The sequence below is a fragment of the Macrotis lagotis genome, chromosome X (genome assembly GCF_037893015.1).
Source record: "Macrotis lagotis isolate mMagLag1 chromosome X, bilby.v1.9.chrom.fasta, whole genome shotgun sequence".
Lineage (NCBI taxonomy): Eukaryota > Metazoa > Chordata > Mammalia > Peramelemorphia > Peramelidae > Macrotis > Macrotis lagotis.
Window position 1 is genome coordinate 242,871,871 of NC_133666.1, and position 26,695 is coordinate 242,898,565.

Consider the following 26,695-nt stretch of genomic DNA (forward strand, 5'->3'; position numbering starts at 1 on the left):
TGCCCAAGGCCACATAGATAGGTAATTATTAAGTGTCTGAGGAGGGATTTGAACCCAGGTACTCCTGACTCCAAGGCTGGTGCTCTATCCTCAGTGCCACCTAGCCGCCCCCACTCTTCATTATTTCTTGAAATCTTTCCATGTTTTTTTAGAATCATCCAGATTATCATTTCTTTTTTTTTTTTTTAGATTTTTTTTTTCAAGGCAGTGGGGTTAAGTGGCTTGCCCAAGGCCACACGGCTAGGTAATTATTAAGTGTCTGAGGTCAGATTTGAACTCAGGTACCTGACTCCAAGGCCAGTACTCTATCTACTGCGCCACCTAGCCGCCCCTAGCTTATCATTTCTTATAGCACAGTAATCTTCCCTTACAATCATATTCCACAATTTGTTTAACCATTCCTCACTTGATGGACATTCCTGCAATTTCTAGTTTCTTGCCATCACAAAGAGAGCTGCTATGAACATTTTGGAACATATAGATTCCTTTCCTTTTTCTATAATCATCTTTGGAAATAGACCAAGTAGTGGAATTGCTGGGTCGAAGGATTTATGTAACACCTAGCATTTATGTCAAGGAAGTAGTAATAAACTTCAGTTTCTTTGCAAAAATGGAAAGTGGTAAAACCAGATAAGAGCTTTTGGTTCAAGGGCTTAAAAGTGGCACATGAATGACTATTCCTGGCAGACTCAAGAATGATCTTACCAGATTTGAGGCCAGTTCTCTACTGTGCTGTGTCTGGTCCTGTTGTGATAAGTACTGAACCAAAATTTATTTTAAAAGATACCATGCATGGCCATGAATCTCTTTAATATAGTTATAGGCTACATACTCCAATAAATATATGATAAGCACATACCTCTGTGTCCACAAATCTATCTATCTGTCTGTCTATCTATCTATCTAAACATGATTGTCATATGTGGAAAGTTAATTTATAAGTGGTCAGACATCAAAGATGCCAAGGTTATTTACTGCTTTCTGGTACATCACCAGCCATCGTGCCTTTTATTTTGTCATTGGACTTCATTGGTTCTAGAAGAGAGAGTAAGAATGACAACTGTCTCATTTATATTCAATCCAAGTCAAGACTCATAACAAGAAATGATGTCACTGTTCCTTTCTGAAAATGAAAATGAAGGACAAACAAACCAGCAATAATTGTGTTGTGATTGGGTCAATAGGCCTAATTCTTCAAAGTGTCTTACCCCTTTATTACAGTACCTGAAATTCCCATAATTAGATCCACTCTTTCAGGTTAAGGTCTCATAAAGTCCTTGTTTAATGAACATACTTTAAATCCATTTCCATTCATTATCATCACATTAATCCAAAATACTTTTTCAGATTAGCTAGCTACCACATCCCAGTAAACTGGGGCTCTGACAAAATTGGGAAGAGGACAGGTACATTTTTAAAATAATTGAGAAGACAACTGCTAAAAGTTATATTTATGTGATTAACTTCTAATCAAACACTGACCACATATTTAACGTGTATGCACCTGCCTATCCTGTTGCTGCTAATGTCATCCTACAGGTTGGATTTCTTTTGTAGAACAAAAAGAAAGTAATGTGTAGCATGTGAAAATATGCCTTAATTTTGCATTTGTTGCCTTAGGTTCCTCAAAAGGTAAAATTTAGTTCTTTTGTAATAGTGTGCATGAATATCAGAAAGAAAGTGAGTCTATAGAAAGAGTCACAAAAACATGAATTGATAAGAGGACTTTTTAGTTTTCATGAGGACCTGAGTATAGGTAAATACTGTGAAGTAGGGAAATGCCCAAGTAATATCTGACAAATGGTGGGCATGTGAATGTTTTGGAAATTACTCAATGTAACTAGTATAGCTATCAATGAGGAATTTATATGTAGTTAATTAGAATAATCCATCCTAATTGAATTTATGTATATTCAGAGATTTCCTCCCCCCCTGCCTCCAAGGGTGATAATTTTAAAATAAGAAAAGTAGACTATTTCTTATGTGTAAGTGAAACATGTTATTTTTAAAAGCTATAGGTATTATGAAAAAATTAGCTTTTAATGTCATTACTTCAATTTTCCTCTCAAAAAAAAAGGATGAATTCCATTATCTGTTGAGTGAAATATATTCAAACCTCAGTCCTTTATATCGTAGAATCGGAGAATCTAAGTCAGAAAGAATCACTGAAGCTTTTTGTCTACTCTCTAACAGAAAATGAATCCTCTCTACATCTATGATAATCTGTTCCATCTGTGGTCCAACTTTTATTCTGACTTCCAATAATAGGGGCAGCTAGGTGGTATAGTGGATAGAGCACTGACCCTGGAGTCAGGAAGACCTGAGTTCAAATGTGACCTCAAATATCTAATAATTATTAAGATGTGTGACCTTGAGAAAGTCATTTAACCCCATTGCCTTGCAAAAAAACAATAAAAAAAGATTTCCAATAATAAAGAGCTGACTATCTTTTGCAGCAGTTGTTTCACTTTTGATAGTGCTCATCATCAGATAGTTATTACATCAAGTTAAATTTCTTCCTTTCTGTCCCTAGTTCTCCTCTTGGGGCTAAGATCACAGTGAATTCTTCTACCATATCTACCATGAAAACCTTTCAAGGCAGCATCATGTTCAATTACCTTTTTCCTCCAGACATTTTTTTTTTCTTTTTCAGACTAAATTTTCTCATTTTCTTCTGTAGGTCCTCTTTACAATTCTTTCACTATTCTTTGAATGTGCTCCAGCTCTAAACTGATATCTTTCCTAAAATGTGATAATAAACACAAGGTAAAACAATTCTGATTTGACCAGAACAGAGAATATTGGGGCTCTCACTTTCCTTAATCTGGACACAGTTCAGATTAAATCTATTTTCATTTGTCACATGGCAGAATTATATTCATTTTGTGGTCCACTAAACTTCTAGAGTTTTTTTTTTCACAAAAGTTGTTGTCTTATCATGTTCCTCTTATCTCTTCTTTTTTTCATATGTATGTTCAGTTAGTTGCCAAGGCTTATAAATTTTATTTCTTTAATATCTCTAGTATGTGGCCCTATATTTCTATTCTCATTTCTTCATTGTAATAGTTATGCTAGTAATAATATCTCACATGTATAGAGTACTTTAAGGTTTATAAATAACCCTTACATTATCATCTCTATTTTAGGTTAAGTATTTTATTGATATTTTTTGTTTTTAAATAACCTTCAGTTCCCAAGTTATCCTCTCCCTTAGTATCATCTAGAGAATAATCCTTTATACCAAAGAACAAAAAAGAAAAGAAAACAACTTTATTTCTTTCTTTCTTTTTTTTTTTTTTGCAAGGCAATTGGGGTTAAGTGGCTTGCCCAAGGCCACACAGCTAGGTAATTATCAAGTGTCTGAGACCGGATTTGAATCCATGTACTCCTGACTCCAGGGCCAGTGCTTTATCCACTGTGCCACCTAGCCACCCCTAAGAAAACAACTTTCAACAGAATCAGCCATCACATCACCCAAGACTGGCATAATTTTTAGTTTCTTAAACTTCTTAGCTGAATTATTCTAATTGTCTCCTAACTTGTCTCCCTTCTAATTTCCTTTCTTACCCATTCATCCTTCATTCCAAAATCATCTTACTTTTCCTAATGCACATATCCTTTTACTCATTTTGAACTCTCTAATGGCTAGAGAATAATGTATTAAACTTAGCCTGGCATTCAAGGTCTTATCCTATCTATTTCCAATCTACCTTTCCAGCCTGATTTCTCATCTCTCCCTTTCATGCACTCCATTTTTCAGTTAAAATGTATGACCTCATTCTGACCTCTTCTCTCTTTGTATTTCTGTGTAGACTTTATCTGCTGCCTAGAATGAACTCTCTCCACATCTTGATATCTTGAAATTCTTTTCATCTTCCTATGATGTCTCTATTTTCCTATAATTTTCCTATATTTTCTTATAATTTGCCCTAATTTATTCTTGCCTGAATCTCTCCTCTGACTTTATCTTATACAATTATCATGTACTAACTTGTGAAGTTCATTGTATGCATGCCTGTCCTCTCATGGTAATAAGAACTCCACCATTCATATAGGGTTACCAAGTACTTTACTTAAAACAGTGATTCTTAATCTTTCTTTGTAACATGAGAGCCCTTTTGACAATCTGGGGATGTCTATGAGCCCTTTCTCAGAATACTGGTTTTTAAAATAAATATTTTATTTGTTTTCCAATTATATGCAATAGTAGTTTCTACCTATAATTTTTTGTAAGATTTTGAATTTTACAATTTTCCTCCACCTTCCCTCCCCAATCCCTTCACACCCTCACAGAAGGCAATCTGATAATCTTTACATTGTTTCCATGTTATGCATTGATCAGAATTGAATGTGTTGAGAGGAAAAATAAAATATTGAGGAAGAAATAAAATGTTAGAGATAGGAAAATTATGCAGTACATAGGAAAATTTATTTTTAAAAATTGAAGGTAATAATCTTTGCTCTTTGTTTAAACTCCACAGTTCTTTCTCTGGATAGAGATGGTGTTCTCTGTCACAGATACCCTAAAATTGTCAATGATTATTGCATTGATAGGAATGAGCAAGTCCATTAAGGATGATCATCACCCCCATGTTGCTGTTCTTTTAGTTCTGCTCATCTTGCTCAGAATCACTTCTTGCAGCCTGGAAAGACTTCTCTGAAATCCCACCCCTCCTAGTTTCTAATATAACAGTGGTGATATATACATATACATACATACATACATACATACATATATGTATATATATATATATATATATATATATATATATATATATATATGTAAAATCACCATTTGTTCAACCATTTCCCAATATGTGGACATCCCCTCAATTTCCAGTTCTTTACCACCCCAGAACTGCTATGAGTATTTTCGAACAAGTGATGTTTTTACCCTTTTTCATGATCTCTTCAGGGTATAGACCCAGTAGTGGTATTGCTGGATCAAAGGGTATGCATATTTTTATTGTCATTTGGGCATGATTCCAAATTGTTCTCCAGACAAGTTGGATCAGTTCATAGCTCCACCAACAATGCACTAGTGTCCCAGATTTCCCACATCCCTTCCAACATTGATCACTGTCCTTTCTGGTCATATTGGCCTATCTAAGAATTTTAAGGTAGTACTTCAGAGATGCTTTAAATTGCATTTCTCTAATCAGTAATAATTTAGAGTAATTTTTCATTTGACTGTAGATAACTTTGATTTCTTCATCTGCAAATTGCCTTTGCATATCATTTGACCATTTGCCAATTAGGTAATGACTTTTTTTTTTATAAATTTGATTCTGTTCTCTATATATTTTAGAAATAAGTCCTCTGTCAGAAACACTAGGTGTAAAATTTGTTTCCCAATTCACTACAATTCTTTTGACCTTGGTTTAGAGTAGGTTCATTTGTGCAAAAGTTTTTTTTAATTTAATGTAATCAAAATTATCCAGTTCGTTTTATAATGTTTTCTATCTCTTCCTTGGTCACAAACTACTCCCCTTTCCATAGATATGATAGGTAAATTATTCCTTATTCTCCTAGTTTGCCTATAGTATTTTCTTTTATGGTTAAATCCTGCACCCATTTTGATCTTATCTTGGTATAGGATCTGAGATACTGGTCACTTTTCTACCATACTATCTTTTTCCAATTTTTCCCATAGTTTTTATTGGAGTGAGCTCCTATCTGAGAAGCTGGACTCTGGGGTTTATCAAGCAGAAGATTACTATAATTATTTCCTGCTGTCTCTTTTGCACCTAGTCTATTCCACTGATCCACCACTCTATTTCTTAGCTAGTACCAGACAGTTTGGATGACTATGCTTTATAATATAATATAATTTTATTGATTTTTGGGGGGGTAAGGCAATGGGATTGAGTGACTTGCCCAAGGTCACACAACTTGGTAATTATTAAGTGTCTGAGGCACTTAATTAATTAAGTGTCTGAGTCAGGTTGTCCTGATTCCAGAGCAGGTGTTCTATCCATTGTGCCACCTAGCCACCTATAAAATAATTTTAGAATGGTAAGTCTAAGCTACCTTATTTTGTATTTTTTTTCATTAAATCCCTTGATATTCTTGACTTTCTCCATATGAATTTAGTTACATTTTTTTCTAGCTCATTAAAGTAAATTTAGGTAGAATTGTCATTTTTATTTTTTTTTGTTTTGTTTTTTTAGGTTTTTGCTAGGCAAATGGGGTTAAGTGGCTTGTCTAAGGCCACACAGCTAGGTAATTATTAAGTGTCTGAGACCGGATTTGAACCCAGGTACTCCTGACTCCAGGGCCGGTGCTCTATCCACTGCGTCACCTAGCTGCCCCCCATTTTTATTATATTAGCTCAGCCTATCCATGAGCAGTTGATATTTGTCCAGTTATTTAAATCTAATTTTATTTGTGTGGGAAGTGTTCTATAGTTGTTTTCATAGAGTTTCTGAGTCTGCCTTGGCAGGTAGACTTCCAAGTTTTTAATATTGTCTGAAGTTATTTTAAATGGGATTTCTCTTTCTAGCTCTTGCTGCTGTATCTTGCTTCTAATCTCCTTTCTTACTCATTTATCCTTTATGCCAAAGTCATATTATTTTTTCCTATGCACATACTTCTGCTCAAAACCATTTTGAACTCTCCAATGGCTATAGAATAAAGTATTAGACTTAGCCTGGCATTCAAGGTCCTATCCTATCTATTTCCAATCTACCTTTCCAGCCTGATTTCTCATCTCTCCCTTTCATGTACTCCATTTTCTGGTTAAAATATATGACCTCATTCTATATGGGTTTATTTTATATCCCGCGACTGCTAGAGTTGTTAATTGTTTCTAGTAGTTTTTTAAGATGATTTTTTAGGGTTCTCTGGGTATACCATCATGTCATCTGCAAATAGTGAGAGTTTTGTTTCTTCCTTCCCAATTCTAATTCCTTCAATTTCTTTTTCTTTTCTTATTGCTGCAGCTAATATTTCTAATACAATATTGAATAGTAGTGGTGATAACAGGCATCCTTGTTTCACCCTGACCTTATTGGAAATGCCTCTAGCTTATTCCCATTGCATGGGAATGGTTGATGGTTTCAGATAAATACTGCTTATCATACTAAGGAACAATCCATGTATTCCTATGCTCACTAATGTTTTTAATAGGAATGGGTGTTGTATTTTGTCAAAGGCTTTTTCAGCATCTATTGAGATAATCATATGATTTCTGTTAGGTTTGTTATTGATATGTCAATTACGTTGACAGTTTTCCTAATATTGAACCAACCCTGCATTCCTACAGGAATAACTCCTGCTTGGTCATAGTGATAACTTGCTGTAATCTCTTTTGCTAAGATTTTATTTAAGATTTTTGCATCCGGGGCAGCTAGGTGACGCAGTGGATAGAGCACCGGCCCTGGAGTCAGGAGTACCTGGGCTCAAATCCGGTCTCAAACACTTAATGATTACCTAGCTGTGTGGCCTTGGGCAAGCCACTTAACCCTGTTTGCCTTGCAAAAAACCTAAAAAAAAATTTTTTTTTGCATCCATATTCATTAGGGAAAATGGTCTATAATTTTCTTTCTCTGTTTTGACTCTTCCTGGTTTAGGTATCAGCTCTGTATTGGTGTTATAGAAGGAATTAGGCAGAGTTCCATCTTCATCTATTTTTCCAAAGATTTTATATAGAATTGGAACCATTTGTTCCTTAAATATCTGGTAGAATTCACTTGTAAAAACATCTGGCCTGGGAGATTTTTTTTTTCCCTTAGGGAGTTCATTGATGACTTGTTGAATTTCCTTTTCTGAGATAGAGTTATTTAGGTATTTAATTTCTTCTTCATTTAACATGAGCAACTTATATTTTTGTAAATATTCATCCGTTTCATTTAGATTGTCAAATTTATTGGCATATAGTTGGGCAAAATAATTTTGAATTATTACTTTAATTTTCTCCTCATTGGTGTTGAATTCACCTTTTGAATTTTTTGATACTAGTAATTTGGTTTTCTTCTTTTTTTTAAATTAAATTAACCAAAGGTCTATCTATTTTATCAGGTTTTTTTTTTTTTGCTAAAAACAAGTCTTGGTTTTATTTATTAGTTCAATAGTTTTCTTTCTTCCAATTTTATTAATTTCTCTTTTAATTTTTAGAATTTCTAATTTGGTATTTAATTGGAGGTTTTTAATTTGTTCTTTCTCTAATTCTTTTAGATGCATGCTTAGTTCATTGATTTCCTCTTTCTCTGTTTTATTCATGTAAGCATTTAGAGATATAATATATCCGTAACAACTGCTTTGGCTGTATACCATAAGTTTTGGCATGTTGTCTCATTATTGTAATTGTCTAGGATGAAATCATTATTAATTCTTTCTATAATTTGTTGTTTGATCCACTCATTTGTTAAAATGTGTTTATTTAGTTTCCAATTAGTTTTGGGCCTATCTCTTCATGGGCCATTATTGCACGTGATATTTATTTCATTATGGTCTGAAAAGGATGTATTCACTATTTCTACCTTTCTTCAATCGTTCAGAATAATGTTTTGAAATGCTGTTATAAAACCATGGAATTACCAAGGAAAACAAGTCTTTTGAAATATAGTTATCAGAATATTTTTCTTTAAAAGTTTATGGACCTGGGGTGGCTAGGTGGCACAGTAGATAGAGCACTGGCCCTGGAGTCAGGAGAACCTGAGTTCAAATGTGATCTCAGACACTTAATAATTACCTAGCTGTATGGCCTCAGGCAAGCCACTTAACCTCATTTGCCTTGCAAAAACCTAAAAGAAAAATTATGGACGCAATTGAGAATACCCGACAGGTGGATAGGTGAAGGTATGATTCTAGTTATAGAGATGAGGTTAATTAGGAATAAGAGGTAAAGAGACTTGCCCAATCTCAGCCAGATAGTAAGTGCTAAATTTGGGATTCCTCAGATCTCTTGACTCTCTTTCTCTAATGCCATTGCTGCTACTGAATTATACTCTTGGATGGCAAATCTTGTTTCAATTTTTATTTACCTAGTCCTCTCAAGAAGAGCATTCTTTATTTTCTTACCTCATAGGTACAGGTACAGGTTCTGGTGTAGAAAAGGTCAGATACAAAGAAAGGCAAAAACACAAAAACTGTCCCTGCCCCTCAAGGAGGTTACATACTTATGATAGGAGACAACATGTTAATAAAAAGGAACATACAGGAATCAGATAGAGTATGTCCTCTATGTGAGAGTACATGTTTGATAATTTTTTATTATGTTTATTACTATCTTTAATAAAAATTTGTTGATTTGAATATCTTTAAAGCTTAAATGGTAACAATTGGAATTTTTAAAGTAATGAAAGTATCTATTCAGAGAACTCGAGAGAACATAATATATTTAGCATTTTTATGAAATGGGGTTAAAAAATTCATAGAATCATAAACTTGGAAATTAGGTTTCAAGACCTCTTGACCTTGTTTCTCCCTTCTTCCCTATTATAAATATTATCAAAGTGGTCTTAAGTATGTTTTTAAAGGCCCCTCTAGGAAACAAAATTTTGTTCTCTGACATATTTAACTTCTTTTCCCTCCAAACATACGCATATACATGCACACACACATATATGTATATATACTGACAGTGTCCTTTGTTTGACTCTACCATCCTGTCTAATTCCTCCTCAGCTACTGTTGTCTTTTATTTCTCCTTCATTGCCAAATTTCTTGAAGGTGTGGCCTATACTCAGTCTTTACTCCTTTTCCAATGACCCTCTCCATGTCTCCACTCTAATGGTTATTTCTTAGGACTAATTCTTTATTATTTCTTTCAACATTTAATCATGCTGATGACCTTTTTTATCCTGGAATTCTTTTTCTTCCTCTGCCTTTTGTGAAATTACACAATATTGGTTCTCCTTTGTTGATTATAGATAAGAAATTCTTTAGACCCTGCATTCAAGGCCTTCTTTTATCTGACCAAAACCTTATCTCACCTTACTTTTCTACAACTTCCACCTTTCTATACACACTAGTTGATATATTGAACCCTGAATTTACCATGCTAATTCTTAAAACTCTTACCGTAGTTTGTCTTTGTTCAAATTATTTCCAAGTGCTTCAAGTGCCCTTTCCTCTTTTTTACCACTTACTAATTAATCAGAGTAGAATGAGATAAAGATTGCTCCAACCCTTGGTAAACCATAAAGCACTTTGTAAATGTCAACTATTATTGGTAGAGAAAATTTTCTTATTCAGAAGTTCCCTATAGGAACAAAATTACACATTTGGTCCCCACCCTACAACCTTGCGAAGTTTATTTTATATTGATGTTAAACTTTTTATATGTTTATTTACACAATATTAACTCAGAAAATATTTGTTGGTTGATTCTCATACTACTATGAAGATGAATTGACAGTACTGTACCATATTGCAATGTATTTTGTTTGTTTGTTTTTTAAACCACCATAATTTGTTGAAAACTATCTACTAAAATGCTCCATCACTTTTTGGGGAAAGTGGAAATCAGTGTTACTGTTTTTATTTATAATATAAAAGTGAACAATTAATAGCATTTTTTTTTAGTTTTAGAACATAAGTTGTTTAAAAAACTTCAGGATCTGAATTTTTGGAAATGTCATTCCTATTTAAATAATACTGATAATTATAAATTACTTATTTGTTAGGTTTGGCAGGAGATTTGGTTAGCAGTTTGTGATTCTCAGAACTAAAGTGTAGAGTTTCTGTTAAAAATTATGATCTCTATTTTAGACCAGGCACTAATTTCTCATTTCCCAATTTGAATTAGTGAGGTTTTATTGTACAATTGATTTTATTGGATTTTCCCCTATTTTTGAAGCATCTCCACATAGTCTGAGTTCATTAAATAAGTTAAACTCTTCACTTTACCTTAAACTATGGATATACCTGGAGAATTGATAGTTCTAGGCAGAATATTTCTACAGGTAGTTGGTTTTCCCAACAGCATGTTAATTTGCAAAAATCTTTTGTTTTATTTCATTCAATTTTGTTTAGGAAAGTCTCATTTTTACTTTTCAAACAGTTGACCATTCTACCTAAGTTTTTTGGCCTATTTGGAAAAAAATTCAAATCCTTTTCATGATGTTAGACCTGGGCAAAAGAATATCTTTCTGAGTGTGAAATATAACTTGATCAGTACAACATTATTTCCTACACTAGTAGGAAGAAACCTCAAGGATTTTTTAGTCTAATCTCCTCAATGTATAGGGGTGAACTTAATTTTTCAGGCTTAAGAGATAGTAAACAGCAACATTGGCAGGTGAATCCAAGATCTTTTTTGTTTTTGTTTTTGTCTTAAATTGCTTTTCATAGGATCATGTCATTAAGCACAAAAAATGATTAGTTCCCCCAAGGATCTACAAACTTGAGGTCATTTCTTTTCCTTCTTAAGCAATAGCTATTGAATTTTATTTGGATATTGAAATGTAAGGAAACTTACCTTTCCAATAAACAAAGAAATTATTTGTTCTGGCCAATGTATATTAGATCCAGTTGTAGATAGCTAGGTGATGTAGATAAAGCCTGGATCTGAAATCAGAAGACCTGAGTTCCCAACAGCATGTTAATTTGCAGACATCTTTTGTCTTAGTGGTATGACCCCATATCAACTCATTTTACCTCTTTCTATTTCAATTTCCTCAAATGTAAAAAACAGACATAAAAATAATACCTCTCTCTCAGAGTTGTGAGGATCAAATGTGGTAATATTTATAAAGTGCTTAGCACAGTGCCTGGACTTAGAAGGGACATAATTAATGCTTATTTCCTTCCTTCCTAATTGCTCTCTAGTAAAAAGTACTCCCTACCTTTTGTTCTTATTGCCAAACATGTTCTAATATTTCACTTTGCATGTTGCAACAACCAAAGAAATGAATGTTCAATAGAACTGGTACTATAAACTGGCAACATTGTATAATTGTACATCATGCTCTGGTATTCCTTTTGTAAGAACTTGGTTTTGGGGATCAAACTAAAAAAAAAAGCAACTTCAAAAGTTTGTATCTGAAAATTTCTCCTGGGACTAATCAGCCTACCTTTGGAAAGACATTAACTATGTTTTTTCTCCTCAAACTGTTTAAGGAAGTTGACTCCAGTGTTATTAAAAAATAAAATGATACATCATAATGAAGTCTCTGCAATATCTTAAATATTTTCTGTCACCTGCTACATTAAAAATTATGTTTCATAGAATCTCAATGGAAAATTTATCATTAGAAAATAAACTGAGGTACAATGGAGCCTCTCTGCCTGGTATTTAGGGCAGAGAGATAATGCATGAGGAGCTTCCAGTTGTAACTTGTCTAGCAAATATAAAATTCTCTTTTATTCTTAAGCTTAAAGTAAAAGTTACTTGGATTAGTCATTCAGTTTAACAAGTGAATACAGAACTTGTTGCCCTTTACTGTGAAAGGGGAATCCATTTAAAAAAAATAAAGGAAAAAATAACATTTAGAGAAGTTAGGTGGGCTTAGAGTAGCTATCATTTATTTTTCCCTTTGAATTTTCTCCACAACTCTTCTAAAGACGAGAAACTTATATATATGATTAAATTAAGATTTAATTTAGTTTTGTTGTAATAGAAAAAAAAGAAAGTCATTATTGTTTTTGTAATGAGAAAGAGAACTTTGGAGAAGGCCTTATTGTAGAAGAACTAAGTTAAAAAACCACCTCAGACACTTAATTTGACCCTGAGCAATTTACTTCCTTTATTTTTTGTGCCTCAGTTTCCTCTCTTCAGCAAAGTAGTTCTTTTCAGGAAATAATAAACAGAGAATCATCTTCCCATATCCCCAAGATATGTTGTTCTTTCTTCTGTATGTGGAGGGAAAACATCAGAAAATATAACCTTAATCAGAAATTAGAAATAGCATTTGTGTATCTTTTTTCATTCATGGGAGAAGGAATTGGCCAATCACTTCGGTATCTATGCTAAGAAAACCCCAATGTTAGTGTTATATGGTCCATGGGATCTTGAAGAGTGGGACACAATTGAACAACTGAACAACAATGTTTTTCTAAAGATTTCTAAAGAAAAGCTGGAGTAATATAATTAGGGAGCAGAAACTTTCCTGCAAGGTACAGTTTTGAATCATTTTTTCACATGCTGGCTGCATTCCTAGCTTCTTAGCTCTTTTAATGAGAGCTTTGAGGCCCCTGTCTTTAGGTTCTGAGCTAGAGGTAGTACTTGTTTCTGTGTGAAGGGAATGAGAGCCCTGGGTGGCTACCCAGTCTCTGGGGTCTCCTACTGACTGAAGCCATGGCCAAACTCAACCCCAGTGAGTGCTGGGCTCTTTCCTGTCTGCAAGCTGTGGCCTCTTGAAGGGGCACCTATGTGTTGTCCCAATAATTGATGATCATTGTCAGACAGTGGGCAGATAAAGACAAAAAGGAAAAAAAGTCTCTACCCTCAAGCAACTTAGAATCTATTTGGGGTTTCTGGTTGATGAATTTATATACCATGTCATTTATGTCAAGATTCAAAAATATCATTTAATGATCGTCAACTTGCCTTAAATTTTTTTAACATTTGTTATAGAATAATTCATTTATAGTGACACTTTCGTATTTTTGAATGTAGTTTTTTTACAACTTATGTTTTAAAAGTAAAAACAATTCTATTAATGGTTCATTTTTATATTATAAATAGAAATAGTAACACTGCTTTCCATTTTCCTCAAAAAGTAGAGGGGGCATTTTAGTAGATAGTTTTCAACAAATTATGGTGGTTTAAAAAACAAACAAAAAAATTACAAATTAGGAGGAATGCCTTATAACTTTTAGGACCAGAATTTTATTTATTTTTTTCCCAGGAAGCTACTTTGATGATTCTGAATAACTTCTTATCTATTGAAGTGGCATACTTAAGGGGTTAAACAAAGCTGTGCCTCCATGTACCTACCAGAGTGGTTTTACTTAAAGAAGCAGTATTACCCATCCACCCAGCAACATCTATCTTTAATTAAACATTTATCAAGTGCCTACTATATGACAGTATTGTGCTTGACTGACTAAGCTGTCATAGTGTTGGCCTTTGTTGAAAAATAAAGCCTATGATTTTGTTATTGTGGTTATGGTATATATATATATATATATATACACATTATTGAGAAACAGTGTGGCATAGTGGATAGAGTACTGGACTTTTCTATCACAAAGCCCTAGGTTCAAGTCTTACCTTTGACACATACTGGCTGTGTTTCTGTAGGTGAATCACTTTAACTTTTCAGTGCCCTTGTCACCTCTTTAAGATTAGAAATTTTAGAGAAGGTACAAATCTGCATTTATCAAAGTAGTTCTTTCCTAGTAGTCTCTTACATTATTGAGATCTCAAATTTCATCAAATTATTATGATTGTTTTAAATTTGGACAATGCTGATTGATTTACACAATATGTTTCAGTTATGCAAGAATGTTATTGTAGTTGTTTTCCCCCTTCTTTATGTTTACAACTAGGATGTAAGGGAATTAATTTAAGACCAAACTTTAAACTGGTTTTTGTTTTTCTTAGTATTCTAAGAGATACTGAGAGGCAGCATGACATGGTACACAAAATGTTGGTCTCGGAATCAGAAATCCTTGGATTCAGGTCCTGCCTTTGACATAACACTGATTATGGGACCCTGGGAAAGATCTTTCAACTTTCAGTGCCCCAGGTATCTAATTCTGCAATACTATCTCTTCATTGGTAGGGGAGTTTCCTTATTGACTGTTCCCAGATCAATGAAAACAAGTGAACTCAACTTAAATCTTTCAAATTGATTTGATAGTCCAAGAAAGTAATCAGAGATTTAAGGAGTTGAGTTTTTTTAATAATGAAAGTTCATGTGAGGAAACAGTACAATATTCCAGAGGGCAAATTGTATTCTCATTTACATTTCTTAATAAATTCTAATAATTATTAAATTATAATCTCCTAATAAATTCTCTCTCTTTTTCTTTTTTTTGGTTTTTGCAAGGCAAAAGTGACTTGCCCAAGGTCACACAACTAGGTAATTATTAAGTGTCTGAGGTCAAATTTGAACTCAGGTCTTCCTGACTCCAGGGCCAGTGCTCTATTCACTGCAACACCTAGCTGCCCCCTCCTAATAAATTCTCAATAAATTTTAAGATAAATTTTCATTTACATTTCTTTCTGCCAATTGTCTGTTTAAAGTATGCAGCCCTTTTCTTATCAGCTGTAATAGTTGAAGGGAATAAACTGAAAGAGACTTTATTGACCTGTTAAGAAGTAGTACCTTGTTGGACAACTTCTTTGACTTGTTTTTTTGTTTTTTTTTTCAGATGCTGAAATAATGGAGTTGAGCTCCCATGAAGTGCCTCTTTATGTAAGTCTTCCAATAATATAGGCTTCTGACTGAAGAGGCCTTTTCTCTCTCCTAGGAGTATATCCAAAATCTTAGTGAATGAAGCAGGGGGGAAAAAAGTTCTTTCTGTTTATTGAATTGAAATCCTTAAAAAAACACTGAGCCATCATCAACCATTTACTTCAAGTACTTTCTTAGGAGTTTTTTAGTATTTGATGCCTAGTTTTAAAGAACTGATTTTAAAAAAAAAACATGATGTAAATAACTTTTCTAAAAGTTTTTTTTTTAAGAACTATAAGATTGTTACTGGATTTATCCTTAAGGTGAAATATATTGCTAGCAAGAGAATTTGTGTTTTTTGTGTTTTTGTGTGTGTGTGTGTGTGTGTGTGTGTGTGTGTGTGTGTGTGTTTGGGGAAGGTTTATTGAATCTTAATTCAGTTGTAAAACATATTACAAAAAATGGAGCATAATGAGTGGGGGAATTAGGTAACATGATTTTATAACTAGGCTAATACTTTGCTATGTCTTCTTGATGCATAGAAGTAATTTATGAATATTGTAGGTAAACAAAATATAAAGGTTCCTTAAGCCTTCAAGAAATATGAAAATATATTTAACTTGAAAGTTAAAGCATTGATTGTAGCTTTTGGGGGGTATAGACCCATGAGTAGCTGTTTATAGTGGTGCTAACCAATCCAAGAGGTGTTCAGGAGAGCCCTTGATGGTTTGAGGAGAAGCTGCTAGAAGGAGCAGGCTCCAATCCATGCTCAGAGTCAGGACTCATTGACAGGGCTAGCCAAAGAGGACATGAAAGTGGGCTGGTTCTCTCCATTTATCATACATAGACAGCTGTCTACACAAACACACTTTTATGGCTATATATACTCAATGCTTCTTGTGATTGGTAAATCATATTGCCTTTAGTTCTGCCCACTTCCCTCCACTTCTTCCCACTAGCACCTCTCCTCACCTTTCACATCTCTTAAACCTTGTCTGGAGATGCAGGAATCTCAAATCATGATACTTAACCCCCCAACTATTTATTCCAAACATAATACTCTTCAAATTTTTATATAAAACTTTATTCAGATTACTTTGTCTTTTTGTCTATAATATTTTCTTTATTAAATGGAGGAAAATGACCTAAGACTTGAACAGTTAAGCGGTTCAGTGATAGAGTACTGGGCTTGGATTCAGAAAGTCTCATCATCATAAGTTCAAATCCAGTCTCAGACACTAACTTTTGTGATCCTGAGGGAATCACTTAATCCTGTTTGCTTCAGTATCCTCATTTATAAATTGAATTGGAGAATAAAATGACAAATCACTCGAGTATTTACCAAGAAAATCTCCAAACTGAGTCACAAAGAGACAGACACAACTGAGTAATAGCAATAATAGCATGCTACGATAGTCTTGATAGATAAGTTTTAATAGTGAAAACTGCACTAAGCACAAAGCCCTCTAATATCTTTGCCAAGAAAACCCTAAAATAGGGTCATAAAGAGACCAACACAACTTGACAATGAGACAACAACAAAACCTAAGACTCAAAACTCATTTACATGAGATATTTCACATTTGTGAAAATGGATATCTCAATATTTCAGCCTGTTTGAGGAATCTGCATTGGAGAGAATCATATGCAAATAAATCTTGAGCCCCATTTTTATCTTTAGGATATAATATCTTGCTAATAAAAGTGTGAGTGTGTGTATGTATTAACAAAAGAGGTGGTATAGATATGTATTGATGGAGAGATATGTGATGGACAGACTAAGTCCTGCATTGGTATGTGCATACTGATTAAAACTAGAGACCAGTCTTTGTTTTTTTTTTATATCCTAGAACCCTTGGCAGTCTTGTGAAGTTAATGAACCTCTTTTCAGAATAAAATTTTAGTACACATAAAACAAAATACACAGAATTACAAAAGAAGCCAGTCAGATTGAAATACAGTTATTAAAATATTTTTTTAAAAAATTATTAATACCAGGTTAAGAACACCTGTTTTAGAGGAAGACTGCTGAAATGTTGGATAGATCCCTAAAAAAGATTTATAAGAAGACCCGGGGGGCCACTAGATGATCTAGTAGAGAGAGCACCATCCCTGGAGATGGAAGGACCTGAGTTCAAGTCTGACCTCAGACATATGACACTTATTGGCTATGAGACCCTGGGCAAGAGACTTAACTCCAATTGTCTTTCCAAAGAAAGAAAGAAAAAGAGGACCCAAACATGAATCACAGAGAATGAGAAAGTATGGAGGATGTAATCATATGATGAACTCACAGAAATATTGTACTATACATGTCTTAATTCCCTTAATAGAATGTAAGCTATCTGAGAGCAGAGGCTCCACATTTTTAAGAATCTTTGTGTCCCTAGTTGATTCTTCTTTGTAAGCTACATTCTACATTCATTCTTCTGTTTATATCTTTTCCACTAGGGCAGCTAGGTGCAGTGTATAAAGCACTGGTCTTAGATTCAGGAGGACAGGAGTTTGAATCTGGCCTCAGATACTTACTAGCTGTGTGATCTTGGTGAAGTCACTTAACCCTGAGTGCCTCACATCCAGGGCCATCTCCAGTTGGCCTGATTCATATCTGGCCACTGGACCAAGACAGCTCTAAAGGAGAAAGTGTGGCTGGTGACTTAGCACAGTCCCCCCACCCCGCCCCTCCCCCCACTCAAATCTAATTCATGTGCTTGCTATGGCATTACCTCCCTGATGCCATGGTCTTCTTCGAAAATGAAGGACAAAGCATTATTATTATTATTGTTGTTGTTGTTATTATTATTCCACGGTAAGGACTAAGGAAGGATCACAATCTTTTCACCTAGATGTGGATCTATTTCAATTTCTGTTTCTCTCTACTAGGGATCAGTACTTTAAGTCTTAATTCTAATTTTGGCCTGAAAGGTTTTGCTTGAGTGCTTAGAAGAACCTGAGATAGCAAGGAAGAAGAGGTTAGTTTGTGAGAATGAGCTCCTTTTCCATTGCCCCTGATATGTTACATAAAGACCTTAGGGTCTTTAGTATAGTTTCAAATAATATCTTTCTATTCTGTTCTTTGTGGAGATAGAGACATACTTATTTTCCATTATCTCATTATCTTTTAAAGAATATATATACACAAATATATATATATATATGTACATATATATATATATATATATATGTATATGAAATGTTTGTTGTTTGGTTTGGGCTTTATTTATTTATTTGCCTTGGTCCTGCCACTAACTAGATGTGAGACTTTGGGTGTCAACCTTTCTGAACTCTAATTTTCTCACTTATAAAACTTTCTCCTTTACCTCACAGGGTTTGATTAGGCTCAAATGACATAATTTATGTGAAACTAAGGTAAATTACTATTATAACCATTGAGTTCTGTGGTCTCAGCAGAAGTCTCAGACCTTCTAATCTTTGCCTTTGATGTTTTCTACACTGCTGAGGTTGAAGTTACTCTGGTGCTCTCTCTTTTCTTGCTTATCAATCTAATTACTAAAAAAAACAAGTTTTCTTCCCTGAAAATTTGTTTACTTTGAATTGAAATTTTTAGGAAGTTTTTGGGAATAAGGGTACTTGTTTCCTTGTGAAAGATAAAATAACTGTCTCTTTGGCAACTTTATTGAATGAGCAACATTTTTGTTTCCTTTATTTTATTATTTAAAGACAGAATTAGACAGTGGGAAACAGCAGAGAATCTATCTGGGACCAGAAAAAAATGCATGTCTTAAATTCATAAAGTAGATGCTTTATTTATACATATTATAACAGACTCCTCATAAAAGAAGTAATTCTCTTGACATCGATACTGAATTTTCAGAGTGTCTTTGGTCTTTTTTGTTTGTTATACAAATAGTAATCAATCTGCTGGGTTGGGTTCTGAAATTTTTTACTTGTCAGGTTTCATAGTAGACAAAGTCATGGTAGGTCTCTAATTTTGAATTAATTAGCTCAACATTTCTCTGATTTTCAATGACTTTTGAAAATATTTAATTGATGTCTTTTGTTTTTCTATCAACTATATTTCCTGATATATTCCTCTCTCTCCATTCCAAAGAGTTATCCCTTAAAACAAAGAATTTTAAAAATTGGCAATAGTGCAGTCAGATTAACTAAAGTTAAACAAGTCACAATATATGTAAGTTCAATATGAATAGGTATTGAAGGGAGGTATATAATAAATACTTTCTTATTCATTCATTAATTAATTAATGAATTAGTGAATAAGTGAATTAATGAATAAGAAAATAAATTAATGAATAAGAAAATATTTATTATATGCCAAGCACTGTATTTTGCCCTGGGAAAGCAGACTCTGTAGGATAGTCTCTAGGGGACAATCTTTCTTTTTTTGGAACTCACATTCTAATAAGGGATAGGCGAATATATATATATATATATATATATATATATATATATATATAAAGGAGAAATTAACTACAAGTCTGATGGAAAAGCCCAGTAAACCTTTGGTATAGTTGCAGAGTTGATGGCAAGGCACAGAGAGCCTTAGGATGCCATGGTTAGGTATGGTGCTCTACTAACTTCCTAGAAGGACTATAGTTGGTGACTTTGTTCATCAAAATGATATGCATAGTCCTGCCCAACCCACAATTCGAAGGATCCTGGACCCACTAATATTGGGAAAGGATGAGTGAGCTGGAAGTGTGGAGCAGGCCTGGGAGTAGAGTAGAACTTCAAATTCCCTCCTTTGGGGAGGGAGGGAGGGAGGGAGGGAGGGAGAGAGAGAGAGAGAGAGAGAGAGAGAGAGAGAGAGAGAGAGAGAGAGAGCTCTACTCAGTTATCAACAAACATTTATTAAATAAGTACTATGAGTCAGGTGCTGGAGACAGAGTTACAAAAGTGAGATAGTTCCTGACCTCAGGGAGTGATGTTCTCTAAAAATCCATCCTGTAGTTCTGGTAGGTGAGACAGCCAGTGTTTAGAGTGCTGGGCCTAGAGTCAGGAAGACACATTTTTATGAGGTAGGGAGGGAGGGAGGGTGGCATTTTGTTAAAACAAAAGGCAAGAAGATCCAGGAAGTGAATGGAAGGGCAATTGCTAGTGAGATCTAGGCAAGGGATCTCAAGCAGGGATAATGTCTCTATGATAGAAAAGTCTTCCATGATCTCCCTACTTAGGAATGACATTTCCACTTTATAAACCTTATTTAGTGCTTCAGTGGCATCTTTATGTTTTTTCTGCTATGCATGTTCTATTGTATTTGCTTGTATATATGTCATCCTTCCATAGATTCTTTAAAGTAAGAACTCATTTTGTCTCAACTTTGTATTTTCCTCAGTACCTAGCACAGTGCTCTACTTGGGAACCACTTAAATGTTTGTTGAAATGAATGTGTGTCACATGGTTCTTGCTTCTAAATAAATTTACTTTAAACCTTCTGTCTACTAAAGAGTTTCAAAATCTTTTTTCTAGAAATTATTAGATGACTTGAGTAGAATTTTTTTTATGCTTTCAGCCTGTTATATTAAAAAGAGAAAGAAGAGAAAATGACTTAAAAATGGATAGGCCCTAGAGTCAGGAAGACTTGAGTCCTCAGACACTTGACATTTGCTATCTATGGGAACCTGGGTAAGTCACTTAACTCTGACTGCCTCACCAAAATAAATAAATAAAAGGGAATTTCAGTTCTAATAACTTACAGAATTACAGAAGAGTTAAAACTGATTTCATATTCCATCTGGTTCAACATGGACAGTCAAACCTTAGCACAAATTCCTCCAAGGACAAGAAAGTTCTTTTTTTTCCGTGAGTCTCTTCTACTTAGGGCAGCTCTAATGGAAGACATTCGTTTTACAGACAAGAAAACAAAAACTCAGAGTGGTTGACTGATTTGTCTAGCTAGCTAGCAAATGGTAAGAATGGAATTTGAAACCAGGTTTCTCCTGACTCCAGGTCTACTGCCCAATTTTATTTCTACAAGTTCATTTTCAAAGTATAGTTGATCAAAATGTTGTAAGTTGATTATGTTTTTAAAAAACTGCCAAAATAATTTAGAGAGTTTAACACTACTAGTTCTTCTCTAATACCTTATTCTTACAACTATGAGGGAATTTGCAGAAGTCCTAGCCTGCTTATTTCAGAGCAACTCAAATAAATAACTTGCTTAAGGTCACACATAGAGTGAAACAAAAACCAGAATTAGAACTCCAGAATTTAAATCGAGAGCTTCTTCTATTGTACTATATTTCTTTTTCATCCATAATTCTGGTGACCATGCAACTCTTCAGAATATAGAGATTCTTGTGAAATGCTCCAGAAGTGTTATGAGTTTTTTCTGATAGAGTTCTAACAAAAACATGTTAATCTTACATATATCTGACAGACTATAATCATTTCCTTTTATGTGGGCTGTACATTAGCCAATGAGGGAGAAGGGTTAGTTTCAATTACTTTCTAACAGTTGAGCTTGTCAGACCTTTCCCCTTTTAAAATGATTTATTTCATTTCTTTTTTCACTCTAAATGATGATGACCTCTCCTAAATGATGCTTTGTTTTAAGGTAGGAATGTTGTAAGCTGTTGAGTACCTAAAGGCCTTATGTAAATACATTTTATTTTTTTTTGTTTTATTTTTGTAATGAAACCATATTTAGGCAGCTGAACAATCAATATTAGCAAAAAAGACAGGATAATGCAGGGTTATGAAAGCAGAATTTTAAATTTTAGAATGTTTAGCTAAAATATGAATCAGAAAAAGAGTGAGCCAATCCAAATATGCCTACAGAATCTCTTTAAAACTTTTATTTATGATAAAAAGTCTGAGATATTCAATCAATAAACATTTATTAAGTAACTCCTATGTGTCAGGCACAATGATAGGCAGTGGGGATACAAAAAGAGGCTTTTGCCTTTTGTCAGTCTCTGCTGTCTAGGACTTTTGAAAGAGTGCAGTGGATAGAGACTTGAAATGAGGAAGATCTGAGTTCAAATCCAGTCACAGACATCTACTAGCTATGTGATCTTGGGCAAGTCACTTTACTCTGCCTCATTTTACTCAATTTTAAAATGAGCTGGAGAAGGAAATGGTAAACCACTTCAGAACCTTTGCCAAGAAAAATCCCCAAATTGGGTCACAAAGAGCCTTCACAACTGAAAATGACTGAACAACAAAAAATAGCAAAGTCCTCTAGGAGCTTATAATCGAATGGAGAGATCATATCCAAACACATACATACAAAGTGAGCTATATAGAGGATAAACAGGAAATGAGTAAAAGAAGGAAAGCACTACATTTAAGAGGGGATGGGCTAGACTTCCTGTGGAAGGTGACATTTAAAGGAAATATTTTGCCTAGACTAGAAGTGTCGTCACCTCTTGTGGATCCACCTCACTTCTGATTTGAACATGAGCTTTCGATGGTTCCTTTTATGACCTGCATCTTATTTTGCCCTTTCTCAAAAGGTTGGTAGTGATCATTGAAGATTTCCATTACTCAGTCCAGGAAAAGGGGATAGCCTTAGTATAGCCTAAGTATAGTCCAATTTTTGTCTCCATTTCTATTCAGAGAAGGAAACTGTCTTCTCTCCCATTCTAACATATCCCAATTATACCAAGGCTAGTCTTTCACTAAAGAGAGATCTTTATGTCCTATAGCTAAAGCTCAAACATTCTTCTTTCTGGTGTCTGAATTTTGTAATTAATTACTAAGAATAGCAACATCTTTCATGACACTCTTAGCATATGCTTAATGTGTCTTGATTTACAGGTGATTCTCTATTTTTTGTATGGTTTTAAAGTTTAAATACGAAATGATAAAAGAAAAAATATTGCCATGTATGAAACAGACCATAAGAGAGAATTCAATATAAAATAATAAATTTCCACTTCAAGAAACCAATATAATAAATACTATACATTTTGAGTCTTATACTCAAGTTTTAGTGTTGGTCCTAACTTTCTCTTCTTTTCCTTATTTTTATCTTTTTGTCTTTATTCCTACTCTCTTCCAGAACAGGTAAGCAAATCCTCTAAGCATAAGTCTAAGGCAAACAAATAGCAGTTTAACCCTCATGGTCAGCAGACAAAAGGTTAACACTTTTGCAAAAGCAGCTCCTCCATTCAGTTATCAACAACATTTATTAAATAAATACTATGAGTCAGTTGCTGGAGACAGAGATACAAAAGTGAAATAGTTCCTGACCTCAGGGAGTGATGTTCTCTAAAAATCCATCCTGTAGTTCTTATAGGTGGGGCAACCAGTGTTTAGCGTGCTGGGCCTAGAGTCAGGAAGACACATTTTTATGAGTTTAAATCTGACCTCAGACATTTACTAACTGTGAGTCGCATAACCTGAATAAACCACATAACCCTGTTTGCCTTGGTTTCCTTATCTGTAAAATGATCTGGAGAAAGAGAAATGGCAAATCACTCCAGTATCTTTGCCAAGAAAATCTCAAATGGGGTTATGAAAAGTCAGATGTGACTGAAGAACAAAGAAGCAATGCATTATTTGCTGCCATTACCAATATACATCATTCTCTTGCCACTATTTGTTTACCACCTGAACTAAAGATGTCTGGAAAGAGACCAATGAAAGATATTTATAGCATAGGGATTTGTTGAAGAGAATAGTTCTTCAAGATATCTATCTTTGAATGGTTAAGAATTTATTGGATATATTAAAATATATTTAAATATATAAACAGGTATAAATTTACATGTAATATATATGGAGAGACATATACATGTCCATGTAATATATATATGTATATATGTGTGTGTGTGTGTGTGTGTGTGTGTGATCTTCTAGTGAAATGAATCTTCTCACTTCCTAGCTCTTTGACAATTACTGCAATTTTAGATATTATGAACTATTTTATTTTAGAATTAGAACTTAATAATGAATGTTATTAATACTTAGCTAGAAATTTATTAAAGTGACATTTTTCTGTTAAATATGTGCAATGCAAAAGGGAGACTAAACACTATCACCTATGAAGGATACATATGGGAGAAGAACAGATGCTGACAGGAAGCAGGACTGGTTTGTGATTCGCATTGTCTGAAGCTCCATAGGCAGGTTAACAGATCAGCTGGGTAGCAAGATGGGCATTCGGACCTCAGTTTCCCCAAGAACCACTCAGGGCTCGAATTTATGTAATTGTAAGAAAAAGAATTGATATGGCATGGATAGGTGACTAGGCTGTCACCAGTGAGGTAAGGCAATGGGGCAGTTTCTAGAGCACAAAAATGAGAATATTCTCCAAATTGCCCAATAAGGAATGAGGGGTAGACAGCCAGGAAACTGGCTCTACCTGTGTCACAGTATAAAAGTGGCTGGAAGTGGAACATACCAATCCTTCTGGGTCAGTTAAGCGTTCACATATGGGCATGCTAGTAGGGTAGGGGTGGGATTGAACTAGTCAAATCAGGCTTCACTGACACACTATTATTTCAAAAGATTTGTAATCTAAACCTAGGATAGGAGTTGAATCTGGAATTTCATTGAAAAGGGGAACTTTGGCAAAATTTCTCCCTCTTAAAGTTTTAGTTGCATAGGATACTGTGAATTCTAGGGACTTAGGGTCACAGTCAGTAAGTATCAAAGTCGGTCTACTTTTATCATTCCACATTGCCTCTAATCTTTGACACAAAACATAATGATGTTCCCTCACCCCACATTCAGGGGAACATACAATAGGATAATAAAATTTCAAATAACACAAAAATTAGATCTACTCTTCGCATCTCAGAAACATATCTATCGATCCTAGGATATACTATTAAAACAGTGACTTCTGAGCACTTAGGGAAGAAGATTCATTTGGACCCAACAATCACTAGTTTGTTAAGAATAAATTATACCAAAATAACATGATTTTCTTTTTCTGACTGAAATATTAAACTGGTATTGTAGTAGATAATTTTCATGGTACTTCACAAAATACTTTCCTTACAACTATCCTGTGAGATAGGTAATACTTATTCCTTTTTACAGTTGAAAAAACTGAAACTCAGGGAAGGTTAAATAACTTAATGATTGTTCAGTCAGGAAGTGCTAGGGTCAGAACTTAGAGCTCAAACTTAGTTACTGTAACTTCATTAGAGTCGACTGTGGAGGAAGGCATGGAGCATAACGTGTTTGTTCAAATTTTAGGTCATGTAAATAATGCTAATAACTGACATTTACTGTGCATACATTATTTCATCTGAGCTTCATAAACAATGTTGTGAGGTAGGTACTATGGTAATATTTCCCTTCTTTAGATGAGAAAACTGGCAGAGGTGTTAAGTCACTATCACTTGGTATCATAGATAAGTAACTATCAGAAGGAAGCTTTGAACTCACATCTTCATCCTTCTAGCCCACTATCCTATCTGTGAAGGATAGCTGATATTGGCTGACAGAACCAATATTTTCTTTTTTTTGAATCCACCTCCACCTGGAATGTCCTTTGTTGATCTGAACAAATCCTTACCATTTTTGAAGGTTCAGTTTAAATTCTGCCCTCTCCAGGAAACTTTTAATTCCACATATTTTAACACTTGTATGCATATATTCTTGTATTCTCTGGGAATTGTATGCATAGAATGAAGTGATTGTAAGTTTATTTGGAACAACTTTTTCCTCATATTTCAACTATATGCTTTTAGTCTATAGGATTTGTCAGAATGTAAGTATGTAGGCATGTAGCAGATTCTTTTTTTAAGTTAATATTATGAAAACTATAGAGTTATTAAAACTGAAAACTGATTCTTTGAACAAACTTTGATAAACCTTTTGTTTATATAACTAAAGGGGGAAGAAAATTAAGTTATCAAAATGAAAATGTACAAGGAGAATCTCTGTGAATTGGTATAGCTATTTTTTGTTGTCGTTGCTACAATTATTTTGAAAAGCAATTTGGAATTATGCTAAGAAAGTAACTAAAAGGGACACACTTTTTGATTCAAGAATATCATTACTATACATATATTCTAAAAAGGTCAAAGGTAGAAAATCCCAGAAGCACCAAAATACTGATAGCATCATTTTCTTTTTGAAAGTCACTAAGAGCTGGAAGAAAAGATGTCCATAAATTATAGGAATGGACAACTTTGGAGCATTGAACACACTGTAATATTTTTCAGATACAGTTCAATTTGCTCTCTTTGATATGTTTAATGTGCTGTTCAGTTCATTATATATTTGAAGTATTATTGTTTTTAGATATATTTGATAGGTTTCAGCATTAAAAGCAACATGCCATATTTTGGGTTATGTGTATTTTTATTTCTTTTTTTATTACACCAGCAGGAAAAGTACTCTTAAGTTGGCTCAGCCTTTCCTATTACTGTGGATAAAACATTAAAATGTCTTGGAGGATGTCCTATATAAAATTAAAACAAATGGATTTCTTATTGATTATATAGTTCTTCAAATGTTCTTAA

At 34.0% G+C, this 26,695-nt stretch overlaps 1 protein-coding gene across 8 annotated transcripts in view; it reads left to right on the plus strand.

The window, feature by feature from the left end:
• The window catches only part of ARHGEF28 (Rho guanine nucleotide exchange factor 28), a 378,068-nt gene that overhangs the window by 34,834 nt on the left and 316,539 nt on the right, over positions 1-26,695 (plus strand). For 6 of the 8 annotated variants that reach the window (XM_074208046.1, XM_074208045.1, XM_074208044.1 and 3 more), the window contains one exon: positions 15,265-15,308. In XM_074208046.1, the coding sequence (XP_074064147.1) occupies positions 15,276-15,308 (33 nt within the window). In that variant the 5' untranslated portion in view covers positions 15,265-15,275. Of the gene's footprint in view, positions 1-14,491; positions 14,637-15,264; positions 15,309-26,695 lie in introns of all 8 variants that reach the window. The other 2 variants (XM_074208043.1, XM_074208042.1) reach the window with 1 other exon arrangement.